This window comes from Miscanthus floridulus, chromosome 11 (assembly GCF_019320115.1).
Source record: "Miscanthus floridulus cultivar M001 chromosome 11, ASM1932011v1, whole genome shotgun sequence".
Classification (NCBI taxonomy): Eukaryota; Viridiplantae; Streptophyta; class Magnoliopsida; order Poales; family Poaceae; genus Miscanthus; species Miscanthus floridulus.
Window position 1 is genome coordinate 57,215,995 of NC_089590.1, and position 26,099 is coordinate 57,242,093.

Sequence of the window (26,099 nt, forward strand, 5' to 3'; positions counted from 1 at the left end):
TGCATTTGTGAAATTTTTTATGCATTTGATAAGCTCATTTTATTGCAATATATTTGTGTACTTGATTATGTGGTTATGTGTGAATTTATTTGCTTAATATTACTCCAAATATACAACAAACGAACAAAACTCTGCATTTTATTTTTTTGCCAGGGGTAAAATGGTCTTTTTACCCTTGACTTAACACCGTAAAGTGACAAAAACGGACAGAAGGCCATAGAGGCGATGAAATTTCGTTTTAGGGCCATACAACTAAGTTTTAAAAAAAGGATCAGGAAGAACCATTTTTTTCAGGACCATACAGCTAAAAAGCTCAGAAAAAATCTAACCAAGCCGAGCGTGCTCCTCTTCGTGTCGCCCGTCGCCCCGTCGGTGGCTCCTCTCCACTTCGCGCGAGTTCGCGACCGAGTGCCGCGCCTACCTCCGCGACCCCACGCCCGTAGCCTACCCAACGGCGCCATCAAGGACCCTTACGAGTGTTAGAATTATACCAACCATCCGTATTGCCTAGCCCAAAGGGGCAAATATACACTATACATATACAAAAAAGCCCTCCTAAGTAAGAGAAAATAGATATACATCCTATACATCTAACACCCCCCTCAAACTCATGGTGGATCTACAACACTGAGTTTGGAGAGCAAGAATCGATGATGCACCCCCCCTCAAACTCATGGTGGATCTACAACTCGAACAGTGGTCATGTGAGCAATAGGAGCAAAGGTCTCCTCATAATCAATATCGTACTCCTGTTGGAAACCACACGCCACAAGGCGAGCCTTGTAGCACTCAAGAGAGCGCGAGTCTTGACCTTGTACACCCACTTGTAGGTGATAGGATTGACATGAGGTGGCAAAGGGACAAGATCCCAGGTGCCAGTACGCTCCAAGGCAGCAATCTCCTCGGACATAGCGTGCTGCCACTCCTGGTGAGCAGCAGCCTCCCGATAGGTCATAGGCTCAGCCAAGACAGCAGCGGTGAAGCCAAGACGATCAGGAGGACGAGTGTGCTACGGTCACGAAGACCATAGCGAGGAGACTCAGGAGGAGGTCTAAGGACGGACGGGGAAGAGTCAAGCGGCGGTACAGACCGCGGCCAACGAGTGTAGTAGTTAGTGATCTCACGAGACACATCGGTGGTGGAGGAGATACTGGTGGTGGTGGTGGTGGTGGATCAACCGGAGACAAGGAGGCAGCCGGCAGGGGCGCAGGGGAAGACCCAAGGATGGACAGAGAGGAGTCTAGTGGTGGAACAGGATGCGAACAATGGGTGGAGCAGCGATTCAGCTCACGAAGGGAAGTAAACGGTGAGAGAGGAACAATCGGTGGAGGAGGAGCACCCGAAGGCAAAGGTGCACGCGGAGGTGGAGAGACAGTAGAGCAAAAACACAAATCAAGAAGAGTAAGGAATGAGAGGGATTCAACAGTGCCAGACGGACTGCTAGAGGACCGAGGATAGTAGGAGCAAGATTCATCGAAGGTGACATCCCGAGAAATCCTCATGCGGCGAGCAACAGGATCATAGCAGCGATAGCCTTTGTGTTCAGTGTTGTACCCAAGAAAGACGCACTCAATCGACTGGGCAGTCAGCTTGGTGCGCTCACGAGGTGGAAGAAGAACGTAGCAGACACAACCAAAACAATGGAGATGCCTATAGGAAGGAGAACCGAAAAGACGCTGATAGGGAGTAGAGCCCTGAAGAGCAGAGGAGTGTTGTCGATTAATAAGAAAGACAGTCGTAGAGACAGCCTCAGCCCAAAAGTGAGGAGCAAGATCAGCGGAATTGAGAAAAGCCCGAGCTGTTTCAAGAATATGGCGATGCTTACGTTCAGCAATACCATTCCGAGCATGAGCACCATGGCATGAGAACTGGGGAAGAGTACCCTAGTCAGCAAGGTAACGCCGATGTGCATCGGAAATGTATTCGCCGGCAGAATCACCATGAAAACACGAATAGGAGAACCATACTGAGTGCGAACCATTGTGGCGAACTGCTGGTAAATGAAAAAAAACTAACCACGAGAAGACATCAAATAGATCCAAGTGAATCGCGAATAATCATCAATGAATATGACATAGTATGAGTGACCCCCTTTTGAAGTGAAGGGAGCACGACCCCATACATCAGAATGGACAAGATCAAAAGGGCGCTGAGACATAGATTCACTAGAATGATATGGGAGTTGTAGCTGTTTGCCAAGCTTGCAACCCGTATAATGGAGAGCACTCTCACCAGAAACAAGGCATAGGACATCGCTACCAACTAGAGTGGATAGCCTGGAGCCTGATAGGTGACCTAGACATCGATGCCACTGAGCAAAGGTAGGAGCAGAGGATGCAACCGACACAGAGGCGGGAGAGTTGGACGGCTGGCTAGTGGAAGGGGACGAAAGAAGACGCAACCATTCAAGCTCCCAAAGACCCTGAGAATCACGATGTCTCGGCCTAGTCCCCACCAGAAGTCCCGTACGGATATCTTGAACAGAACAAAAATCTGCCTCAAGAATGATACGACAGCCGTGGTCTGTGATCTGACCCACGGACATCAACTGCATAATGAGCTGAGGGACATGCGAAACGGTAGGAACATGAAAAGAGGAGGTGGTGAGAGTGCCACAACCAACAATAGGAAGAGACGTTCCATCAGCGGTGTGCACAATGGAAGATGAATGGGGAGATGAGATGAAATGAGTTGGATCAGAAGTCATATGGAAAGAGGCGCCAGAATCCAAGAACCACTTGGAGGAGATGCCTGGGTGAGTAGGAGGGGATGCCAAAGGCGACACAGAGGTAGTAAGATGGTGAAACAGGGCAAGGATCTCCTGCTCCGCGACAAAAAGTGAGCAAGGACCTCAAAGAGTAGAGGCACCACAACGACCTCCAAAGGAATCCTCAGTCACCAAGGCAGAGGATGGGAACGACATAGGCGGCGTGGGCGAGGACACTGAGAGAGATGTGGCGGTGAAAACAAAGGGCACCTGCGGACGACTCACAACCCAAGACGAAGGTCAGGCTCCTGATCAGTAGGCAGCCGCATTTTTTTACATGGATGAAAAGCAGAGCAGAGTGCTACTAGCGGGAAATAGAGGAGCATGCAGGAGCGGACAAGCCGCGTTAGGCCAACACGACCAAGTGAAAAGGAAAAGGAGGATGCGAGGCTGGAGGAGCAGCAGGAGGATGCACAAATCCTTAGCGTGGATGTGCCAGCCGGTGCCTGCTGTAGCTGCGACAGAAGCTAAGGCATTGGTGCAGTAGGTGGCCAGCATGCGAGGAGGGCTAGTGACCTGCGCGGGCGGACGCGGCACAGGAGTGGGTAGGCGTGGGTAGAGCGCCCAACCGGGAAGGGCTATGGAGGCGAGGGCGCGCGAGGCAGAGCCGGACCGAGCGGAGAGGCGCGAGCCAGAGGCAGTGGCCCGCACGGGCGGGCGGCGCAGGGGATGCCCGGGAACGGCATCCAGCGTAGGGGGCGGCATGCAGGCGGGTGTATGGGTGGCGCAGGGGAGCCAAGCAAGGTTGGGCAGCGGTGGCCAGCGACGTAGTTGGGCTCGCCGGCGGCTTAGCAGGAAGGAGAGGATTGAAAACCCTAGCTTGATACCATATTAGAATGGGATATTTGGATTTAGGCCATTAAAATTCTTCATGTTTTGAGAAACGCCATTATAAATCCTCTATTCGGAGATAGGCCATTATAATTCCCGTTATCCCTGAACCTTGCCATTTTGTACACATGCCGCGTACTGGGGCCCACTGTCAGCACCGTATGCGTACATTGATGCAAACAAGCGTTATCTATCATCCTCCTCCGTTAAGCAGCTCACGTCGCTCTCACACGCTTTCTCCTCTTCCTGTTCCCCTTTCTTAGCGACGAACCCTAGCTCAGCCATTGAAGGCGGCGGCTGGCGCGATTGAATCGATTCTGCGGTGGCGGTGCAGGCGACGGCGGCAGGAGAACCAGAGTAGGTGGTCGGGCAAGTAAGCAGGCGGTGGTGGCTAGGGATTCCAGAGGCGACCGTGCCTGCACCGAAGGCAATGGAGCCCCCATAACCCCCACTGGTGCTTCGCGACAATTGGTGGCAACGGTGATGGAGGACGACGACAGCAGGTACCTTTCTTGCACTCTTGATGTCGTTTTGTCCATCATAGTGTTGGGATTAGGGTTCTATGTGCTTGCTAGTGTAGATGTACGTCATTCTGCATATTTACAATTTCATTTGCGTTAGGTGTGAGATGTTCGCGCTAGAGGTTAAAGTGGAAGCTTTTGTTTCCAATGGTTCTTATGGGAGGAAATCGTACACGAAAGGGAACTATTTTTAAGTGGGGTGTCGAGTTTGGGAGTTTGACACTTGAGTTGCTGCTGAGTAGTCTGTGTAAGGAGTTGAATTTATCTTCTGCTTAGAAACCTACAGTGTGGTTCTATGACAAAAGACTGCATGAGGATGTTAGGTTAGCTAATGAGATTCAGATGGTTGATATGTTTGAAATGTATAAGGAGGAGAGGAGCTATCAGGTTGTAGTTGGAGTGTTTGATAATGCAGCTTGTTCAGATGCTGAATTTGATGCACTGGAGCCACTTTGTGTGGTTCCTCCTGATGTAGAGTTAGGCAACCTTGATGCTAAACATGCCTACAAAGCCTACAACCAAATGCAATGTGTCTGTTGATGACATTCCAAAGGCAGCTGCTGTAGATGTAGATGTAGTGCTTGATATGTTTCATAATGTTGAAGAATATGTTGGAGTAGATGATGAAGCTATGTATATTCTAGTGCCAACTACATAGGCAACTGGGAATGCAGAGGTAGCTGATGACAATGCACAGTCTGACAATGCACAGACATTTGAAAATGCATTTGCTTCTGGTATTGATAATGATGATAATGTAGTTCCTGTTGTTGATGAGGCAGAGGTTGGTGATAAAGACCCTTTGGATGTTCATATTTTGCATGATCCTTTGAATCCAAAAATCCAGAAGGGGGAGCTATTTCCTGATATCATTGCATTCAGAAAATCCATAAGGCATTATATTGTCGTCAAGGGTTTTGAGTTTGCACCTAGGGTCCAAACAGACAAGACAAGGTTTATTGCGAGGTATGCTGCTAGTGACTGCCCTTGGCGCATACATGCTTCTACCATTTTTGACAAGAAAACTATACAGGTAAGTTCATATCAACCTTATTATGCCTTATACATGTCTATATGTGTGACTAAGTCATTGTAATATGTCTTTTTTAGATCAAAGTCCTACCTATCGAGCACAACTGTCCTACCACCAAGCTTAGAGAAGGCAAAATGGCTACCTAGGGTTGGTGTGCGGATAGACTTGGGGATTGGATTAAGAAGAACCCAACTAAGGGAGTGAAAGGTCCTAATGGCTAGAGGGGGGTGAATAGCCTAATAAAATTTTTACAACAACACTTAACAAAGTAGTTAGACAATTATGAGGCGAAGCAAGTGTTGCGCTAGCCTACTCAAAATGCAAACCACCTATCATAATTCTAGTTTATATAGTATCTATTCACACAATAGCTATGATACTACTCTATGTTAGTGTGCTCTCAAAGGCTAACTAAAGAGCCACACCAACCAAGCAAACAAGCTCTCACAACTAGCTATACTAAAGAGCTTGTCAACTAGTTTGCGGTAATATAAAGAGAGTGATAAAGAGAGTGATCAAGAAGGTTATACCACCATGTAGATGAAGAAACCAATCAATCACAAGGATGAATAACAATAAAGACCAATCACCTCGGAATCAATGATGAACACAATGATTTTTATCGAGGTTCACTTGCTTGCCGGCAAGCTAGTCCTCGTTGTGGCGATTCACTCACTTGGAGGTTCATGCGCTAATTGGCTTCACACTCCAAACCCTCAATAGGATGCCGCACAACCAACACAAGATGAGGATCACACAAGCCACGAGCAATCCACTAGAGTACCTGTTGGCTCTCCGCCGAGGAAAGGTCAACAACCCCTCACAATCACCACGATCGGAGCCAGAGACAATCACCACTCTCCGCTCAACGATCCTCACTGCTCCAAGCCGTCTAGGTGGCGGCAACCACCAAGAGTAACAAGCGAAATCCGCAGCGAAACACGAACACCAAGTGCCTCTAGATGCAATCACTCAAGTAATGCACTTGGATTCTCTCCCAATCTCACAAAGATGATGAATCAATGATGGAGATGAGTGAGAGGGCTTTGGCTAAGCTCACAAGGTTGCTATGTCAATGAAAATAGCCAAAGATGTGAGCTTCAACCGGCCATGGGGCTTAAATAGACGTCCCCACGAAATAGAGCCATTGTACCCCTTCACTGGGCACAACTCGGACTGACCGAACGCTTCGGTCATGCTGACCGGACGCTGAGCCCCCAGCGTCCGGTCGCTCACAGTCAACCACATGTCCTGACTTCAACGGTCATCAGTCTTGACCGGACGTTGCGCCTGAGTTGACCAGACACTGAACACCAGCGTTCGGTCATTTATAGTAAGGTTCCAAAACCGACTTTTGCCGACCAGACGCGTCCGGTCATGCTCGACCGGACCCTTCCAGCGTATGGTCACACTGTAACTTCTTACTGTGCTGACCGACAACACGACCGGACACAGCCCTTCAGCGTTCGGTCAGTTGACCGACGCCAGCATCTTTGCGACCAACTCCATTTCACCTCTAATTTCTTTACCCTTGCTCAAATGTGCCAACCACCAAGTGTATCACCTTGTGCACATGTGTTAGCATATTTTTACAAACATTTTCAAGGGTGTTAGTTCTCCACTAGATCCTAAATGCATATGCAATGAGTTAGAGCATCTAGTGACACTTTGATAACCGCATTCCGATACGAGTTTCACCCCTCTTAATAGTACGGCTATCAAACCTAAAGGTGATCACACTCTCTAAGTGTCTTGATCACTAAAACAAAATAGCTCCTATGGTTTATACCTTTGCCTTAAGCTTTTTGTTTTTCTCTTTCTTCTTTCCAAGTCCAAGCATTTGATCATCACCATGGCATCATCTTCATCATGCTATGATCTTTGTTTGCTTCACAACTTGGAGTGTGCTACATATCTCATGATCACTTGATAAACTAGGTTAGCACTTAGGGTTTCATCAATTTACCAAAATCAAACTAGAGCTTTCAATCTCCCCCTTTTTAGTAATTGATGACAACCCTTATACAAAGATATGAATTAAAATTCAATTGAATCCATGTTGCTTGTCCAAGCATATATACTATGTGTAAAAGAATATGGACAAGTTTCATGAACCCCAAATGGTAGCTATTGCTCCCCCTACATATGTGCTAAGAGTTTGGATTATAGCTTGCACATATGCTTAGATAGGAAATATAGGAGTCATTGTCTACCAAATGATGCTAAGTATAAAAGATGGACCTTTGAAGTATGATACCAATCGGAGTGCACTATTATACCATCCTTAGCACCATGGTTAGCTTGATACTACTTGTACACATGCTTTGAAAAGATACCACTTGGAAATACTTGAAAATGAAATCATTAGATATCCTATGCACGCTAGTTTTTCATTGTATCATTCAAACCTACACCTAGCATACACCACACAAGCATGGATATTGAAGTTTAAAACTTATGCCATGCAAGCAAACATATGAAATGCATCATCCAAGTTCATGAGCTTGCTCCCCCTACTTGTGTGCTCAAAATTTTAATTGATCCCTTTCCTTTTTCACTTCTCTCCCCCTATGTCATATATCAAGTATATCTTTATGTTTATCTCTCTTTATGATATTTCTCCCCCTTTTTCACTATATCTTTGTTTCTCTCCCCCTTTGTCATCAATGACCACAAAGGTTCAAAATATAGATAGTATTACTTGTAGGGTCGAGATTATCAATGTCAATCAATGGGGTGAGGATCAAAATTCCAAATTTGGTTCAAACTAGAATATATGCCAAAGATATTTAACTCAGTTTGATCTAAGGACAAGCTTCTTCACACCTCCAAATAAGGGTTATCTTGTACCATGTTGAGTTAAACATTTATAGCTCATGTTCTAGATTAAACACTAGGTTTACAAGCTCACAAACATGTCATATGTTACCACTAGATCAAGTACCATATAATCATCAAATTTATTTGATTTTCATGAATGAGCCTAATAACTTGAAAGGTCCTAATGGAAGTAAGAAATGACTAGATGCACTAAAACATGTCCTTAGCAAGGATATATGTCATGCCAATCAATTTTTACCTTTGATTGCTCGAAGGAGAGGCATGTCATATAATGGGGGGTGCATTAACACATGTTTGAGAAATCCAATATGTTCAACCCATTTCTTAGCTTGCAAAACCTTTTCTCATCCAATGGCTTGGTGAATATATCGGCAAGTTGATCTTCGGTGCCTACACTCTCAATGCAAATGTCCCCTTTTTGTTGGTGATCTCTTATGAAATGGTGACGGACATCAATGTGCTTTGTTCTTGCATGTTGAACCGGATTGTTGGTTAGCTTGATTGCACTCTCATTGTCACATAGCAATGGCACTTTCTTGAACTTGATTCCAAAGTCATTCAAAGTGGCCTTCATCCAAAGTACTTGTGCACAACAACTACCGGCGGATATGTATTCGCCTTCGGCGGTTGATAATGCAACACTATTTTACTTCTTTGATGACCATGAAACAAGTGATCTTCCCAACAATTGACATGTGACCGATATGCTTTTTCTTTCAACCTTGCATCCCGCATAATCCGAGTCGGAGTAACCAACTAGCTCAAACTTTGCTCCTTTGGAATACCACAAACCAACATTTGGTGTATACTTCTAGTACCTCAAAATTCTCTTTGTAGCCTTCAAATGACTTTCTCTTGGTGAGGCTTGAAATCTTGCACACATGCATACACTAAACATGACATCCGGCCTTGATGCGGTCACATAGAGTAGGCTTCCAATCATAGACCGATACAATTTTTGATCCACCATATTTCCACTTGCATCACTATCTAAGTTGCCATTGGTTCCCATTGGTGTGCTAATGACTTTGCTATCAATCATTCCAAACTTCTTGATCATGTCTTTGATGTACTTGCCTTGACTTACAAATGTACCATTCTTCAATTGCTTGATTTGAAGACCAAGGAAGTAACTCAACTCTCCAATCATGGACATCTCAAACTCATTAGCCATCATCTTTCCAAACTCATCACAAAAATCTTGATTGGTTGATCCAAATATGATATCATCAACATAGATTTGCAATACAAATAGATCTTTTCTAATCTTCTTGATGAAAAGAGTGGTGTCAATCTTGCCCATTGTGAACCCTTTAGAGAGTAGGAAGTCCCTCAATCTCTCATACCATGCTCTAGGTGCTTGCTTCAAGCCATACAATGCCTTCTTCAACTTGTACAAATGGTTGGGCTTCTTATCATCTTCAAAACCAGGAGGTTGCTCAACATATACTTCTTCATTGATGTAGCCATTTAGAAATGCACTCTTACCATCCATTTGATAGAGCTTGATGTTGTGGGCACAAGCATAGGCTAGCAAGATTCTAATTGCTTCCAATCTAGCAACCGGGGCATATGTTTCTCCAAAGTCAAGACCTTCAACTTGAGTATAGCCTTGTGCTACCAATCTTGCTTTGTTCCTTACTACTATCCCATCTTGATCTTGCTTGTTTCTAAAGACTTATTTGGTTCCAATCATATTGTGTCCCTTTGGTCTTTCTACCATCTCCCATACTTGATTTCTTATGAAGTTATTCAACTCTTCATGCATAGCATTTACCCACTCAACATCCTTCAATGCTTCATCTATCATGCTCGACCGGACCCTGCCAGCGTCCGGTCACACTGTGACTACTTACTATGCTGGCCGATAACATGACCGAATGCATCCCTTCAGCGTCCGGTCGCTGAGCGACCTAGCGTCCGGTCAATTGACCGACGCCAGCATCTTTGCGATAAACTCCATTTCACCTCTAACTTCTTCACTCTTGCTCAAATGTGCCAACCACCAAGTGTATCACCTTGTGCACATATGTTTGCATATTTTCACAAACATTTTCAAGGGTGTTAGTTCTCCACTAGATCCTAAATGCATATGCAATGAGTTAGAACATCTAGTGGCACTGTGATAACCGCATTCCGATACGAGTTTTACCCATTTTAATAGTACGGCTATCAAACCTAAATGTGATCACACTCTCTAAGTGTCTTGATCATCAAAACAAAATAGCTCCTATGGTTTATACCTTTGCCTTAAGCTTTTTGTTTTTCTCTTTCTTCTATCCAAGTCCAAGCACTTGATCATCACCATGGCATCATCTTCATCATGCTATGATCTTTGTTTGCTTCGCAACTTGGAGTGTGCTACCTATCTCATGATCATTTGATAAACTAGGTTAGCACTTAGGGTTTCATCAATTCACCAAAACCAAACTAGAGCTTTCATCAGTTCAACTAAAACCAAATCAGAAAAAATAAAAAAAAAACGCTGCAAATCCTCACCTTTTCGTTGTTGGGGCACTTCACGAACCACTCGTTTAACGAGTTCGGTTGCTTGCTCTGGATTCAGATCAGAGGAACATGGCAATCGGGGCAGTCCAGTAGTGGGGCCTGCCCCCTTCTGGTGCCACCAACGGTGGAGCTCGAGCTCATATCCATGAGCCCCTTGCATCGCCGTCGTCAGGTCCATGATGCGCCGTCGCCGTCGCCGCCGCCACCGTCGCCGGCACTTCCTCCAAAACTCTTCCCTGACACTATATCACTATTTCTAAATAAGACTAGATCCTAATCTCTGAAGGACTAAATGACTAATCTTCTCTTGAATGCTTGGCTCTGATCCTATCTAGGGTTTCTGGATTCTAGAGAAGGCTCAAGGTTTCTGCCCAGGATGAGGATGCTTTGAATCAGGGGATACAGGGCCGTATTTATAGGGGGGGTGCATCAATTCTAGACCCTCGGATCAAACCGACCTTGAGCAACGGCGTAGGGGGGTGCATCAATTCTGGGCCCTCGGATCAAACCGACCTTGAGCAACAGCATAGATGCAATCTTTAAGGCTGTGGAGGAACCGACGTTGAAGGAGAGGCTGACTGGTGGGACCCATAGGCCGATCGGCCTGTGCCTCTGGCTGGCCGGCCCCACCTGTCAGAGGGTTGGGGTCTTCTTTGGTGGAGAGCCCTCTCGTGTCCTCTAGAACCTTCTGGAGTTGGTGCCCGCTCGGAATATGCTTTTTAATATGATGGGTGGGTCCTCTTTTGCTCTTTTCCTGTTTAATCCCTGTGAAAACATAGATTCACTAAAACTCGTGGAAATGGTTAGTTTAAATCCTAGTTCTATGTTGGTGATCACTTTTATGCATTTATTTCAAGTTATATTGAGGTTCATGATGGATGTTAACTACCGTCAACACTGCAAAGGAGAAAAGTTGAGGAAAAATTTCTCGTAGGGGCCTATCGTTCCTGTCATTCCAGGGTTCTTCCCATAGCCTGATTGAGTTGCCTTTTTTTTGGAATGCACCTTGCCAATCCCCTGGATGTTTGAGAGAGTTTCAGTAAGTCTTTCCACCAATATGATCCAATTAGGCTTCTGGCATGTGGTGGGATGTGATTATTTGCATACAACTTATTCCAAGTCAGGCTTACCCAAGGTATATCTGCATGATTATAAAATTTGTCAAGGTGTTTGATTAGCAATGCTGAGTTTTGTGCCTTCAGGTCAATAATGCCCAAACCACCACCTTTTTTGGATCGACAGGCTGTTTCCCAGGCTGCTAGGCAAGTGTCTTTTCTGAGAGAGAATTATTTATTTGGCACTGAAACAAACCAGTGTTTCGTATTTGGCACTCAAAAATTTGAACTTTCTTATCTGGCATCAAGTTGAAATTTCCTTTCGTAAATGGCACTACCGTCCGTTTTCATCGGTCATCTGTTAGTTGACTGGTTCGACCGTGTCAGTTTTTTCTCCGTATGTCCAATGTATCCGTCTGCTAGATACGAAACCTAAAATTTGGCTGAGCCCCCGTAATCCCAGATCCCGGACCTTCTTCCCCGGCTCTGTGCCACTGTGCGAGGCTCTCCTCCACCGCGGCGTGCCGCGCCTCGTACAGGCGCTCGTGCGCGGACCTCCTCCTACCGCCGCGGTGCCCCGGTGCCCCGCCCCTCCCCTTCACGGGTGACGGAGACGGAGATGGTGACGATGCGCTTGGCTTCGCCGCCACGGTTGGCGCAGTTGGAGCAGCGTGGTGGGAATGCTGCTGCAGGTGGTGGGTGGTCTTGCCGCCGTCCGACGTGCTGCGGTGGAGCAGGTCCTTGAGGAACCCGCCCCAGCGGCGGGATCCCCGAGAGGACGAGGACGACGTGGAGGAAGCAGAGGAGGCGGTGGACGAGGACGACGACGAGCGCGACGCCGCGGGGGTCGCCGCCACCGGATGCTGCGCCTCGTCGGCGAACTCGGCCTCCGGCACGGGTTGTGCAGGCACGTGCGACGCGGTCCGCCAGTGTGTGCGGAACGGGGACATCGAGCGCGCCTTCCGGCGCAGGGAGCGGCTCCGGACGCGGCCGCGGTCGTCGGCAGCCTCCTCCTCCACCCGCTCGGCGTCAGCGCGCCGCGCGTCCGCGGCGGCGTGGGGGAAGTCCAGCAGCAAGGCCGGGTCCGGGTGCGGCTACAGCAGCGCGGCGGACGGGGCGGATCTGGCTGTTGTGGAAGAGCTCATCGGCGGAGGACATGGTGGCGGCGGAGAGCGACGGGAAGCGCGAGGAGAAGTCGAAGTCGAAGTCGAGGACGTCGGGGATGGTGTCCTTGCCGCCGCCGTCGGGGCTGGTCGGCGCGCTGAAGAAGAAGTGGGACGGGGACGGGTACGGGTCCCGGTCATGGGTGGGGCTGGACGGCGCGCTGACGAAGGGCGTGGAGCAGGCGTGCTCATGTAGGCCATGCTCACCTTCGCGCGGCCATGGCGGAGCGGAGCTCCAGGCGCGCGCGCTCGCCGTTGCCATGGCCAGCCTGGGGCAAGGCCGACCACCATCTGCGCGACAGTAGCGCCCCCGGCCCCTGCGCGCAAGACCGGCGGCGGCTCGACAGCTCGCTCGCGCGCTTGCCCGGCAGCAGCGTGACCGCCTGCTCGCGCGCGCTCGCCGGCCATGGCGCTGCCTTCTCGTCGGCGCCGTCCATATGAAAATACTTGAATTTTCCTATTTGGCATCGTAGGTTTCTACTGTAAACAAGGGTATTCGTGTCTTTTTGTCAGCCATTTAACACCGTTACTGTCCTAAATGGACGGCAATGCCATTTACGAAAGGAAATTTCAACTTGATGCCAGATAAGAAAGTTCAAATTTTCGAGTGCCAAATACGAAACACTGGTTTGTTTCAGTGCCAAATAAATAATTCCCCCCTTTTCTGATTATATCACCTCCATTCCAGAGACAATGCTTCCTGTATCTATCAATTTGTTGTATTACTTGGGCAGAGCTGGATGGTGCACATGTAGAAGGTTGGGAGAGCTGAAAGAACAGAGTTGACAAGGATCAACCTTCCTTGGTAGGGAATCATTTTACTGAAACCAGAAACTCTCTTTTCAATTCTGCAAATGAGGGGGTTGAATTCCTGGATAGTGGACCTGGTGGTTCCCAGTGGCAAACCAAGATAAGTTAAGGGTATGGAGGCAACATTACAACCAAAGGTCCTGGCCAGATGTAAAGTTTGCTCTGCACTGGTATTATGTTTTCTGTCCTAACTTTCTCGAAACCGATTGGAATGGATCTCTAAAGCGATTCCAACCTAGAATGTTATGCTAATTTATACTCTTTCCGTTTTAAATTATAACCCACTTTGACTTTTTTGATTTATATATTTTGCCATGTATCTAGACATATTATTTATCTAGATACATAATAAAATGAATTTACCAAAAAATTCAAAGCGACTTATAATTTAGAACAGAGAGAGTACTTAAGGATGGCAACGGGTCGGGTTCGGATCGGGTGGAGTCTCCGTGCACCCAAAACCGGAACTCGAAATCGAAACCCGAATCCGCCCCGAAAACCGATTCGGGTAGAAATCCATCACCAAAACCAAACCCGCGGATACCCGAAACCCAAACGGATACCCGAAATCCGAATGGATACCCGAAATCTGCGGATATATATACACATATTCACATGTATAAACAAGAGGCAACAAATAATAAATATTTTCATGAGTCAACTTTAAATAAATTTAATAATCTAAGTAAACAAATTATTATTAGTATATTATAAAACATGAGTTTTAATTCCAAATGATTTATTTCGGATATCCATTGGATATCCACGGGTGAAAAACCAAACCCGAAACCGAACCCGATTGGTTTCGGGGCCCCGAACCCGAAAACCGTGGGTGAAAAACCATCCCCAAACCCGAACCCACAGAAACCGAAACCCGCGGATATCCGCCCCAAACCCGATCCGTTGCCATCCTTAGGAGTACTCTCTTTGATTACCTGGAATGATTAGTGGTGGAATCAGGGTAAACGAGCGAGCCCTTAAAAAACCGATGCTATTTTCGTCGGAAAAAACCCGATGCTATTACGACAAAGAATATAGAAACAGAGAATCTTTTTTAAATAATATTTTTTTAACGATTAATTACAAAGCTAGCAGCTGGACAGCGGAGGATCCTATCGGTATCTGGAGGGCCGATATAGTACTATCGGCTTCCCAGATGCCGACTGGAGCCCCGACTCCGGCAGAGGGGTTGCCGCCACCGCCGCCCACCTGGACCGCACGCGCCCCCGCCCCCCACTTCGCCTGCCCGCATCGGCACCGGCGACTACTGCATCTCCATCATCAACGGCAGCTTCGGCGTCAAGATGCGGAACATCGACTGCGGCCCGGGCCACGGGATCCGCATCGGGAGCCTCGACAAGGGCGGCGCGTTCGCGGCGGTGGCGGACGTGGCGCTGGACGGCGCGCGGATCAGCCGCGCGCAGAACAGGGTTCGGATCAAGACGTGGCAGGGCGGCGCCGGCTACGTCCGCGGCGTGCGCTTCGCCAACGTCGCCGTCGACGGCGTCGACCACCCCATCATCATCGACCAGTTCTACTGCGACGTGCCCCGGCGGGGCGGCGACGGCGGCAGCCCCTGCGCCAACCAGACCTCCGCCGTGGCGGTCTCCGACGTGTCGTACCGCAACATCAGCGGCACGCCGCGGCGCGCTGAGGCCATCAGGTTCGCGTGCAGCGACGCCGTGCCCTGCACCGGCATCGTGCTCAGCGACATCAACCTGCGCCGCGCTGATGATGATGGTGAGGTGCAGACCGTGTGCAACTGCGCCGTCGGGTTTGACCATGGACGCGTCCGGCCCGCCGCTGACTGCCTCCGCAGCAGCACCTGCGGCGGCGCGCCTGATAAGCACCCCCGACGAGGAGGAGGAGCAGCAGGGGAAGGACGAGGCCGTCGTCCTGCACACCGAGCTCTGAGCAAGCAGCTGCAAGTTGACTGCAACCAATGGTCGTCGCGCTCATTCATCCGACCTTCACTGCTAGTAGCAAATGCTAATGCTTGCCGAGATCAACTTTTACTTAGCAAGTTTTTCTTTGACAGTAAAGTCTGTTAATTAACCGGCAATAATAACCATGCCATAATTTCCTCTGTTTCACCGTGTGCTTTTTTTTATCAGGCGTGCTGTACATTTTTTTTGAGTAACTGTACATTTTTCCCGGGCAGCCCGCCAGCGGGAGGAACGATTGGCGCTGGCAGCCCAAGTAGCGAACCATTTTGAGGCCCGGCACAATCCATCTCGCTCGGCCCACTGTATCATTCCGGTCCGCTGTCCGGACAACATGCCCACAATGGCGAAGACAGGTTGGATGGGCCCGGCCCCTGATAACTTTACAGGTTTTTTTTTCTATTAATTATTATGCCCTTTATCTATATACCAATGGTGGTGTGCAGACCACCTGGGACATGGTCCCTCTATTCCTAGAGGCTTTGGTGACCAGCGAGATCGTTGCGTCTTATGAGACATGGTCCCTCCATTCCTGGAGGCTTTGGTGACCAGCGAGATCGCTGTGTCTTATGAGTAATAAAACCTGCATTCTTTAAAAAAAATATTAAAGATCTAAAATTTCTCTCCACCTATTTGTTGTCCAATCCTCTCTAGCTAATTATGTGAATATAGAAACAGTCTTTGTTAGTCTACATCCCTCATGTTTTATACAGGGCTTTGTAACATGTACCTTTTAGAATCCTAATTCTAATAGATCTCTCCAATCCTAGATGTTGATTAATATGAATCCAAGTCCAATACCCTAAGGAGATATGTGTTACGGTGGCCTTGAGACCTATTTAAATATGACTAATTTAATTAACAGATTTGTTTGCTGCTAACTCTACGTACAGAGAAGAAAGGTATTAGGTTTCTTTAGTCAATAGAAGCACAAACGCGTGCGGGAACAGATACGGATTTGATTGCACGCAAGTTGGAGATGGAATTGTATATGTGGTTTCAGATAGAGAAGAGAAATACCGAAGAGAATAAAGAGACAGAAGGAATAGCCGAATAGGACATGAAATTGGCGAATTGAATAGAGTCGGTGGAGTAAAAAAAATCAAACTCTGGCACGTTGCCGACCAAGCGGGACTCACTTCTTAAAAGTCAGGACGCCCAATCCTAAAACAGACGTCCAATCCCTAGATAAGAAATCAATGTAGACTCATAACGAACCACGTAATGTTATATGTGCAATAGAAAAAATAGTCCTGTTTAAAAAATTGACTGGAGTTCGACTCAGCTGAACATGCAGTTGTACGTTATTACCTAACTTATTTGACATGCATCGTTGCTTGAATGGACTCGGGTTTGTTCAGCCAAATCTCGTCATGAGCGTCGTTACCAAAGCTTTTTAGGTGAGTCTCGGTGTGAGTTTCATATGTATTAAACAGGTTGCTACATAAATATTTTTATGACATGGCAATGTATTTAAGAAGAGAGAGAAGAAATAAGTTTCATCACGATTACCAACTCTCCATGAGTCATGAAATTAAATGTCTATGAAACTATATAATAAAACTTTTCATTGAGGGTGAGTTTTCATCCAAGATTCATTTCATTTTATATGACGTGTCTTGGAAACAACGCAACTCCGCCTATGGTGGGGCGCCTTTGATGTCCCAGCATAGCAGGTCCCAAGCCCTGGTAAAGGAGGAGGGTTGTGTTAGGCGTGGCGAGCCAATGTAAAAACTTAGCCACTTAAATGGAGATGAAACCCGAAAGAAAATCGTTGGGGCGTAACCCTCTTAGCGACGCGCCATATCGGAACCCGGGTATGGTGTTAAATGGGCAAGGGCCGGGTCGTCACCCCCGTGACGCGCCGTGTCGTGATCTGGGCATGGTGTCAATTAACCAAGGATCGGGTCGTCGCTTCCTTAGTGGCGCGCTACATCGGCGCCCGGGTGTAGTGAAAAATGAGCAAGGGTCTTCGTATCAGAGTCGACGGGTGCGAAGGGTAAGGAAGCTAGTCGAACCAACTAGGATCCGTTTAGGTAGTTGGAATGTAGGGTCACTTACAGGTAAGTTAAGAGAATTAGTTGATACCGCGACTAGGAGGCGTGTAAATATATTGTGCGTTCAAGAGACTAAATGGAAGGGTCAGAAGGCGAAGGAGGTGGACAATACAGGTTTCAAGCTTTGGTACACAGCGACAGTCACGAATAGAAATGGAGTAGGAGTTTTGATTGATAAGAGCCTCAAGAATGGTGTGGTGGGAGTGAGAAGGCAAGGAGATAGGATTATCTTAGTCAAGCTTGTCGTTGGTGATATGGTATTGAACGTAATTAGTGCGTATGCCCCCAAGTAGGCCTCGACGAGAGTGTTAAGAGACAGTTCTGGGAAGACTTAGATGGCCTGGTTAGAGCTATACCTAGTAGTGAGAAGCTTTTTATAGGAGGAGATCTTAATGGACATGTAGGTACTACAAGCGCAGGTTTCGAGGCAGTTCATGGAGGTTTTGGGTATGGTAGTAGGAATCAGGAGGGGGAGGAAGTTCTGGACTTCGCGGTAGCTTTTGACCTGATGATAGCCAACACTTTCTTTAGAAAGAGAGAATCTCATCTAGTGACCTTCAGTAGCGGACAACACTGTAGCCAGATTGACTTTGTCCTCACAAGAAGAAAGGACAAACGAGCATGCTTGGATTGCAAGGTGATACCAGGGGAGTGTGTTGTTTCTCAATATAAGCTTTTGGTGGCAGATTTTCGTTTTTAGGTGCGTGCCCGTAGGGATAAACAAGCTAAGATTGAAAGAATAAAGTGGTGGAAACTGAAAGGGGAGACGTCAGAGGTATTTAGGGAAAAGGGTTATCAAAGAGGGCTCTTGGAAGGAAGAAGACGACATAAACAATATGTGGGACAAGATGGCAACCAACATTCGGAAGGTAGCCTTAGAGGTGTGTGGAGTAACCAAAGGAAGGGGACGCGAGGCTAAAGATACTTGGTGGTGGAACGAGGAAGTTCAAAGGGCTATTAAGGAGAAGAAAGAATGCTATAGACTCTTGTACCATGACAGGAGTGCGGACAACATAGAGAAGTACAAGGTGGCAAAGAAGACTGCAAAGAGAGTTGTAAGTGTGGCAAAGGGTAGAGCGTACGAGGATCTTTACCAACATTTGAGTACGAAGGAAGGAGAGAAGGACATTTATAGGATGGCTAGGGTTCGTGAGAGAAAGACACGGGACTTCAACCAAGTTAAGTGCATTAAGGATGAAAGGGAGCATCTCTTGGTAAAGGAGGATGAGATCCGACATCGATGGCAAGAGTATTTTGACAAATTGTTCAATGGTGAGAATATGGACACAACCTTTCAGTTGGATGACTCTTTTGATGACACCAATAGGCGCTTTGTGCGGAGAATCCAAGAATCTGAGGTCAGAGAGGCGTTGAAAAGGATGAAAGGAGGTAAGGCGATGGGACCGGATGGTATCCCAATCGAGGTGTGGAGATGCCTCGGGGACATAGCTGTAGTATGGTTAACCAAGCTGTTCAACCATATTTTTCGATCGAACAAGATGCCTGATGAGTGGAGAAGTATATTGGTACCGATCTACAAGAATAAAGGGGATATTCAAAGTTGTACAAATTACCGGGGAATTAAGTTGATGAGCCATACTATGAAGCTATGGAAGAGAGTTATCGAGCATCGCTTGAGAGCAATAACGCGGGTCTCTATGAACCAATTTGGTTTCATGCCCGGAAGGTCAACCATGGAAGCCATTTTCTTAATAAGACAAGTTATGGAGCGGTATAGGGAGAAGAAGAAGGACCTACACATGGTTTTTATTGACTTGGAGAAGGCTTATGATAAAATACCAAGGAATGTTATGTGGTGGGCTTTGGACAAACATAAAGTCCCAACGAAGTATGTTGGGCTCATTAAGGACATGTACAACAATGTTGTGACTAGAGTTCGAACAAGTGATGGAGACACGGATGACTTCCCGATTAGGATAGGACTACATCAAGGGTCAGCTTTGAGCCCTTATTTGTTTGCTTTAGTGACGGATGAGGTCACAAGGGATATACAAGGGGACATCCCTTGGTGTATGCTTTTCGCGGACGATGTAGTGCTAGTTGATGAAAGCCGGACAGGAGTGAATCAGAAACTGGAGTTATGGCGGGAGACTTTGGAGTCCAAAGGTTTTAGACTTAGTAGAACTAAAACTGAGTATATGAGATGTGACTTCGGCACTACTACTCGGGAGGAGGAAGATGTTAGTTTGGAAGGTCAAGTAGTGCCTATGAAGGATACTTTTCGATATTTAGGATCAATGCTACAGAGGGACGGGGATATTGATGAAGATGTTAGCCATAGAATCAAAGCAGGGTGGATGAAGTGGCGGCAAGCGTCTGGTGTCCTATGTGACAAAAGGGTACCACAGAAGCTAAAAGGCAAGTTTTATAGGACGGCGATTAGACCTGCTATGTTGTATGGTGCAGAATGTTGGCCTACGAAAAGACGACATATTCAACAGCTAAGTGTCGCAGAAATGCGTATGTTGCGTTGGATTTGCGGTCATACAAGAAGGGATCGAGTTCGGAACGATGATATACGTGAGAGATTAGGGGTAGCGCCAATTGAAGAAAAGCTTATCCAACACCGGTTGAGATGGTTTGGACATGTGCAACGGAGACCTCCAGATGCACCGGTGCGTAGTGGAATCCTAAGTCAGGATAGTAACGTGAAGAGAGGCAGAGGAAGACCGAAGTTGACTTGGGTAGAGGCAATAAAAGAAGACTTGAAAGGATGGAATATACCTAAAGACTTAGCCTTAGATAGGAGTGCTTGGAAGACAGCTATTCACGTGCCTGAACCTTGATTGTTTCTATTGGGTTTCAACTCTAGCCTACCCCAACTTGTTTGGGACTTAAAGGCTTTGTTGTTGTTGTTGTTGTTGTTGTTGTTGTTGTTGTAGTCTTAGAAACAACGCTATGAAACTATCCACTGAGTCAGGTCTTAAAGCTTTGAACGACAAACTAAATGACGTAAGAAGAGGGAAGATGGTGAGCGATGATCGCCTTGTGAGAGATGATACACAAAAAGTAGGAGATAATTTTTTGCTTTCTAATATTAAAGTATAAATATAGATATAGATAAATTTTAGAAAATGGAATACATATGTAATGTTATGAATGTTGATAGATTTTTTCACCATTGTAGATTTTTGGACAAGTCATCTAGTTAACTATGCAAATAAGTTGTATATCCCGTTGCAACGCATGGGCATATTTGCTAGTCATTATAACAATAATCTAGCTAATCCATCTATGGTGACTGGCGAGCTCTCAAAAGATGCTAATCTATCAGGTGATTGAAGAGTAAATGTCTCCTGTATTGACATTTCCCCAATCTATGGTGACCGGTGAGGTGAGCTCTCAAAAGTGCTCCTTGTTCTGCGCAGGTATGTTTTTTTGTTTTGTTTTTTAGTTTAGTTACATTATTATAGTTAGATTTTGATAGTTTAGTTTATTGGTTGCAAGTCAATTCCTTTCCCCCCTTCCTAATAATCCAATAATCCTTAATAAAATGTGCCAGTGCCTCGTCTGCCGTTGAATTGTATAGCTAACCCTTTTTTTTATTCGCTCCAAGCATAGGCCGTCACACTAATAGTAGCTACTTTGCAAGGCTAGGTATATGGGGGTCTTGGTGTCTTGAATTTGGAAGTTCAGAACTCGTGTCTCCTTAGTAAATGGTTGGTCAAACTTGTAAATGAGGAAGGTCTTTAATAGGAAGTGGTAAAAAATCAGTCTTTGAAGAGCAAATGTTTGTCCCAAGTGATGAAGAAGCCGGGTGACTCTCATTTTTAATTTGGGCAGGACTTATGGATGTAAAGGACTTGATGTTAAAGCAGGTTCAAAGTTAACAGTGGCAACGGAACTAGTTTTTGGGAAGATTCGTGGATTGTCAGGACTCAGGAGCCTTTAAAGACAAGATACCCGGCACTTTATAGAACAGTGAGAAGGAAAGGGGATTCGGTAGCTAGAGTGCTAAGCGTACAAGATACCCGGCACTTGAAGTTTTTGGAAGAATGAGATCAAGGGTGCAGAGAAGTTTTGAATACTTAGTACCTTGATGTTTGATTTCTTCTGACAAGAATGGAAGTTGTTTTGATTTGGTGTTTTGTGTGCTCCGCTTGGCGGGAAGCAATCGCTTGACCTAAGTAATTTGTAACTATCGGTTACACCCATTCATTCGTGAGTGTGGGAGACAGGAATGCTTATTCCTTAATTAAAAAAAATCGACACTTGCCCATTGCCAACAAAGCGAAGAATTCATTGGCCATGAAACGAAGCAATGCGGTATGATTGATTGTCCATGTAGGCGGGGCTAGAAATTGCGGATATAAACTAATAATTTGTCCGCTTGGCGATCAATTGCCAAATATGATATGGTCCACTCACAACTAAAATTCTAGATTTTTCCTAGTGAGGTGGGTTTCTTCTAGTGTTTTGGCATTCAAAATTTAGTATAAACTTTTCCTACTAAATATCTCATAGTGATATTCCCATGTGCTATGACTAGTGATAGTGTTTTATTATTAACTAAAAACACTAGGAGAAGTCCACCATTTTGATAGTGACAGTAAGCGACGACCAAGCTATGCAGATTGGTTGCAAAGTCAATTCTATTTTTTCCAAACAAAATGTGCAAGTGCCTCGTCTGCCGTTAAATTGTGCATATAGTTAACCCTTTTTTATTCGCAACAAGCAGGGAGTCGGGAGTAGGAATGGATGCTACGTCCTAGGTGCTGCGTGGAGGTGTCCAACAGCGTTGCGCAAGTCAACCTTATTCTAATTTGAGCGAGAGGAAAAAGCGAACCCATCTCCTTCCTTGACGAGAGCTCCGAGCGATCCAGCCGGGCCCCTCCCTTCCGTCTCAGGCGGGAGCCACTGAGCGAGCTGGGTGCGGAGCCCTCTCCTAATACATATAGTGCCTAGTAGTTACCCGGATGGGTGTCTCCCCTAGGGGAAGGTCTTGTCTTGGAGATGCAGCCACCGTAGTTATCGCCATGGTCTTCCTCACCATCCTCCTCAGTGGAAATAAAATAACCTTGATCTTTTGCTACGTGGATCTCCTATTCTCCATCTCCGCCTCCACCTCCACCTGCCATCATCAAGATCCACTTCCCTCCGATCTACAACCTTCGTCGTCCGCTTAATTCGCTACACAACAGCCTCCGTTCCTGGTGCTCCCTTCTACAGCTAGGCGGCTCCCTTCCTAGTGTTGGTCCGATAGCTCCGCCTCCACCTAGGATCCTGTTTTGAGCTTCTTCTTCAACCTTCGGTAACGACATCAACTGCATCCTTCGGTCGCCAGTGTGCTACTCCTCTGATGGCTCATCCGGTTCTTCTTTAACCAACGCTTTGCGCGGTCACTCCATCCGGGTGCATGCATCCACGATGCCCCTATGGCTCCCAACCGGCGGATTCATCTTGTCGGTGCAGAAATTGACCAACAAGTAAATATTTATAGTTTACCGCATGTTGTGATTGGAGGTGGCCTAGCAATCAATGACACATGGTTTATACTGGTTCAGGCAACGTGCCCTACGTCTAGTTTTGAGTCAGTCGGTGACTTTATTCCTGAGCCTAGGTGCTCGAAGTTTGTAGTGGGGTTACAAACGAGAAGGAGAAAGATAGGAGGTACAAGAGGTCTGGCCGGGCTCCGGTCGGAAGGGCCGAGAGCTACAGGAGCTCTGCTATGAGCTAAGTGTCCAAGCATGTGCTTGTGGTCCGAACCTAGCGGTTCTGTGGTTGTGTGCTGGTGAACTTGGTCGATCTAATGAATCTAGAATCACTTTGATCAACCTGGATCAACTGAGTCTTTTGGGAGAGAGCGCATCCCCTTTTATAGATGAAGGGGATGGCCTTACAAGTGAGAGGGAGAGAGTACGAATGCTTCTAAGTCTTGTTGCCCATGCCGGCGGGTACAAGATGATGGTAGGTGCCCACAACACTGTTGGATGTCGGATGAATGTGGGAGGCTGTGTCGTTTTATTCGGATATGGTAGATGTCGGTACATGCTATACTGTTGATGCCCAGAGGCATGTGAGCAGTTTCACCATGTTCACTCGATACGGTAAATGTCGGTGCCCACAACACTGTCGATGCCCAGAGGCATGTGGGGGAGCCTTACTGTATGGGAGTTAATGGCGCCCACAATACTATAGGAAAAATGTCAGCGCCTACAACACTGTGTGTCAGGGAGGTTGCAGAGTACTATTTCTACAAGCGTACAGGGTACGGTCCCTAGTATCATGGTTTGACTTGTGCACCCTGCCTTGCTTTCTCCATTCGTTCCCTAGTTCTTTCTGAGTGGGTGTCCCCGGTCGGTGGGTCACAGTCGGCTCTGGTTGCGCCGGTCGGAGAAGAGCAGTGAGCAGGGTTTTTGCGTACCCCGGTCGGAGACCATGTCAGAGTCAGAAGTAGTGTTTTGGCCAGGCCTTCCAGTCGGAGAGGCCATCTAGAGGTGGGCTAGAGACTGAAGTGAGCGCTCCGGTCAGAGAGGTGGCCTGGAGTCAGAAAACAGGTGTCTTTCCTCCTCGGCCGGACTTTTCGGCCGGTGATTGGATCGCCCTGCTGGCCTATTGTTCATATACTTGGGTCGGCCCATGAGTTGCGTTTGTCTGCCAGGGCCGAGCCTTTGTTGAGAAGCCGGTCCATGAGGGACCCCGGGTTTATGAACCCGACAGGAGCCCCTGAGCCCCCGGATGATTCAGGCAGAATCATCTAGGGGATTTTTGTCTTAACGACAGGTGCATGCGAGCGCACCCACGGGTGTAGCCCCTAAGGCTCCGGGCAGAATCGTTCGAGGTTTTTTTATTGTGGCCAGCGGGGGAGGTTTTCGTTTCGTTAGTGGGTGCGCGCGAGTGCACCCGCATGTGTAGCCCCCGAGCCCCCGGTCGATTTGGGCAGAATCAACTAGGGGGTTCTTGTCAACGGGCGTGTGTACGTGTTTTTTAGTCGAGACGGAGTTGTCAACCAAGGCATCACTGCGCTACCGAGGTAGTTTTAGTTTTTAGGGATCGGGTGAGACATAGCTCGTGGATCCTGGCGTCGATGCACGCCGTGGGATCGGGTGAGGCAGTTAGTTTTTAGGGATCGGATGAGATAGAACTCGTGGGTCCTGGCGTCGGTGCGCGTCGTGGGATCGAGCGAGTTGGAGTTGTGGATCCTGATGTGGCGAGTTTGGGGTCACAGACCTAGGCATTTTTGGTGTGTAGTCAAAGCATAGCCAAATGGGGCGAGTTTGGGGTCGCAGACCTAGGTAGTTTTAGAGTGTTGTCGAAGCATGGCTGGATGGGGCGAGTTCAGGGTCGTAGACCTAGGCATTTTGTGTCTTGAGCTCATGTGCCTCGTTGGGCTTTAGTAGGGTTTGGTTTGAGTTATGTGCGTTACCCTGTCCTTGGTTCCTCACAACCGGAGGGGCTGAGTTTTGTCGCTTGTCCCGATCGCTCGGGCTTGAGTGATACGCTCGGTGAGTTCGCTAATGGGTATGATTGAGTGGAATCCGGGTCCATTGTTCGTGACAGGGTCGGCATAGCCCTCTTGTGACATTCCACTGCTCCTTTACCTGCAACCCGGTAGATGCCTAGGTCGTTCTAGAGACCGACCAGGATCAAACGAAAAGGTTGAGATGACCCTGTCTGCCAGACTGGGCGAGGGCAGCACAGGGCTCATCTACGTTTTCTCCCCTGGCTCTAGTTGACGTGGGGTGGCCTCGAGCCCTTTGTGGGTCGGCCTTCGAACCCCGGTCGGTCATTGCTCATGTAGAATGAGGCAACTGCCACTTCGTGACGCAACACGGAGCGTTGTGATGCATTTCGCTGCATGTGCGATGCTTAGTTCCCGAGCCCTCGGGCGGTTTAGGGCCCGAATCATCCGAGGGGTATGGGCATATGGAATGAAGGCATGTATGGATGTATGAAATGATTATAAAGAAAATAGCGGGGGTCGATAGTGTTACCTTGATGACTCGAGTGACAGGGTTTGAAGAGCTCCAGTCAGAAATGTCCGATCAGGACCCATGCTCGTCGTTTGTGATGGAGTCGGCATAGCCTACATGGGGCGTCCCTTCGCTCCCTACCTATCTCTCGGTGTGTTTCCTAAGCCATTTGATTGACTTAAGAAGCCCGACGGTCTCTCCTAGTGGAGATCTCGTTTTGGGTTTTTTCTAAGTCTGTCTGGGGATGCGGAGAGCCGCCTGTGTGCGGTGGCGCTTTGGTTCTTGTGCCTGGCGTGCGGTAGTGGCTGGCGTGCGGTAGTGGTGGGCCATACCTAGGCCACGTCCTATCTGATCAAGAGCCGTTTCATCGGGTAGGGCATGTCTCATCGGTCAGGGCGCGTCTCATCTGCATTAAATGGGAAAGAGAGAGGGTTTTTCGCTCTACCGTTTCGTCTTTCCCGATCGGCGTGCCCTCCCCTAACTGTTGTACCCTTTTCCTTAAGTAGAAGAAGGGAGAAGGTTTTCACCATGTTCTTTCACCTATTCCTCATCTGCCACCTCCTTTCCTTTTCCTTCTTGCCGAGAGCGTTCTTGAGAGCCGCGGTGGCTTCTAGGAAAGAAAAGGGAGAGAGCAAG

General features: G+C 47.4%; 1 protein-coding gene and 1 pseudogene across 1 annotated transcript; one reads left to right on the top strand and one right to left on the bottom strand.

The window, feature by feature from the left end:
- Positions 1 to 11,975: 11,975 nt before the first annotated feature.
- On the bottom strand, positions 11,976 to 12,981 carry LOC136492005 (uncharacterized; annotated as a pseudogene).
- A 1,852-nt stretch (positions 12,982 to 14,833) lies between these two features.
- LOC136492006 (probable polygalacturonase At1g80170) lies at positions 14,834 to 15,580 on the top strand. Its single transcript, XM_066488175.1, has one exon. It carries the CDS (start codon positions 14,834 to 14,836, stop codon positions 15,578 to 15,580), a length of 747 nt encoding a protein of 248 aa, XP_066344272.1.
- The last annotated feature ends 10,519 nt before the right edge of the window (positions 15,581 to 26,099 follow it).

What these genes read in the sequence shown, in the direction of transcription:
- LOC136492006 (XM_066488175.1), top strand. Translation starts at nt 14,834, where the DNA reads ATGCGGAACATCGACTGCGGCCCGGGCCACGGGATCCGCATCGGGAGC.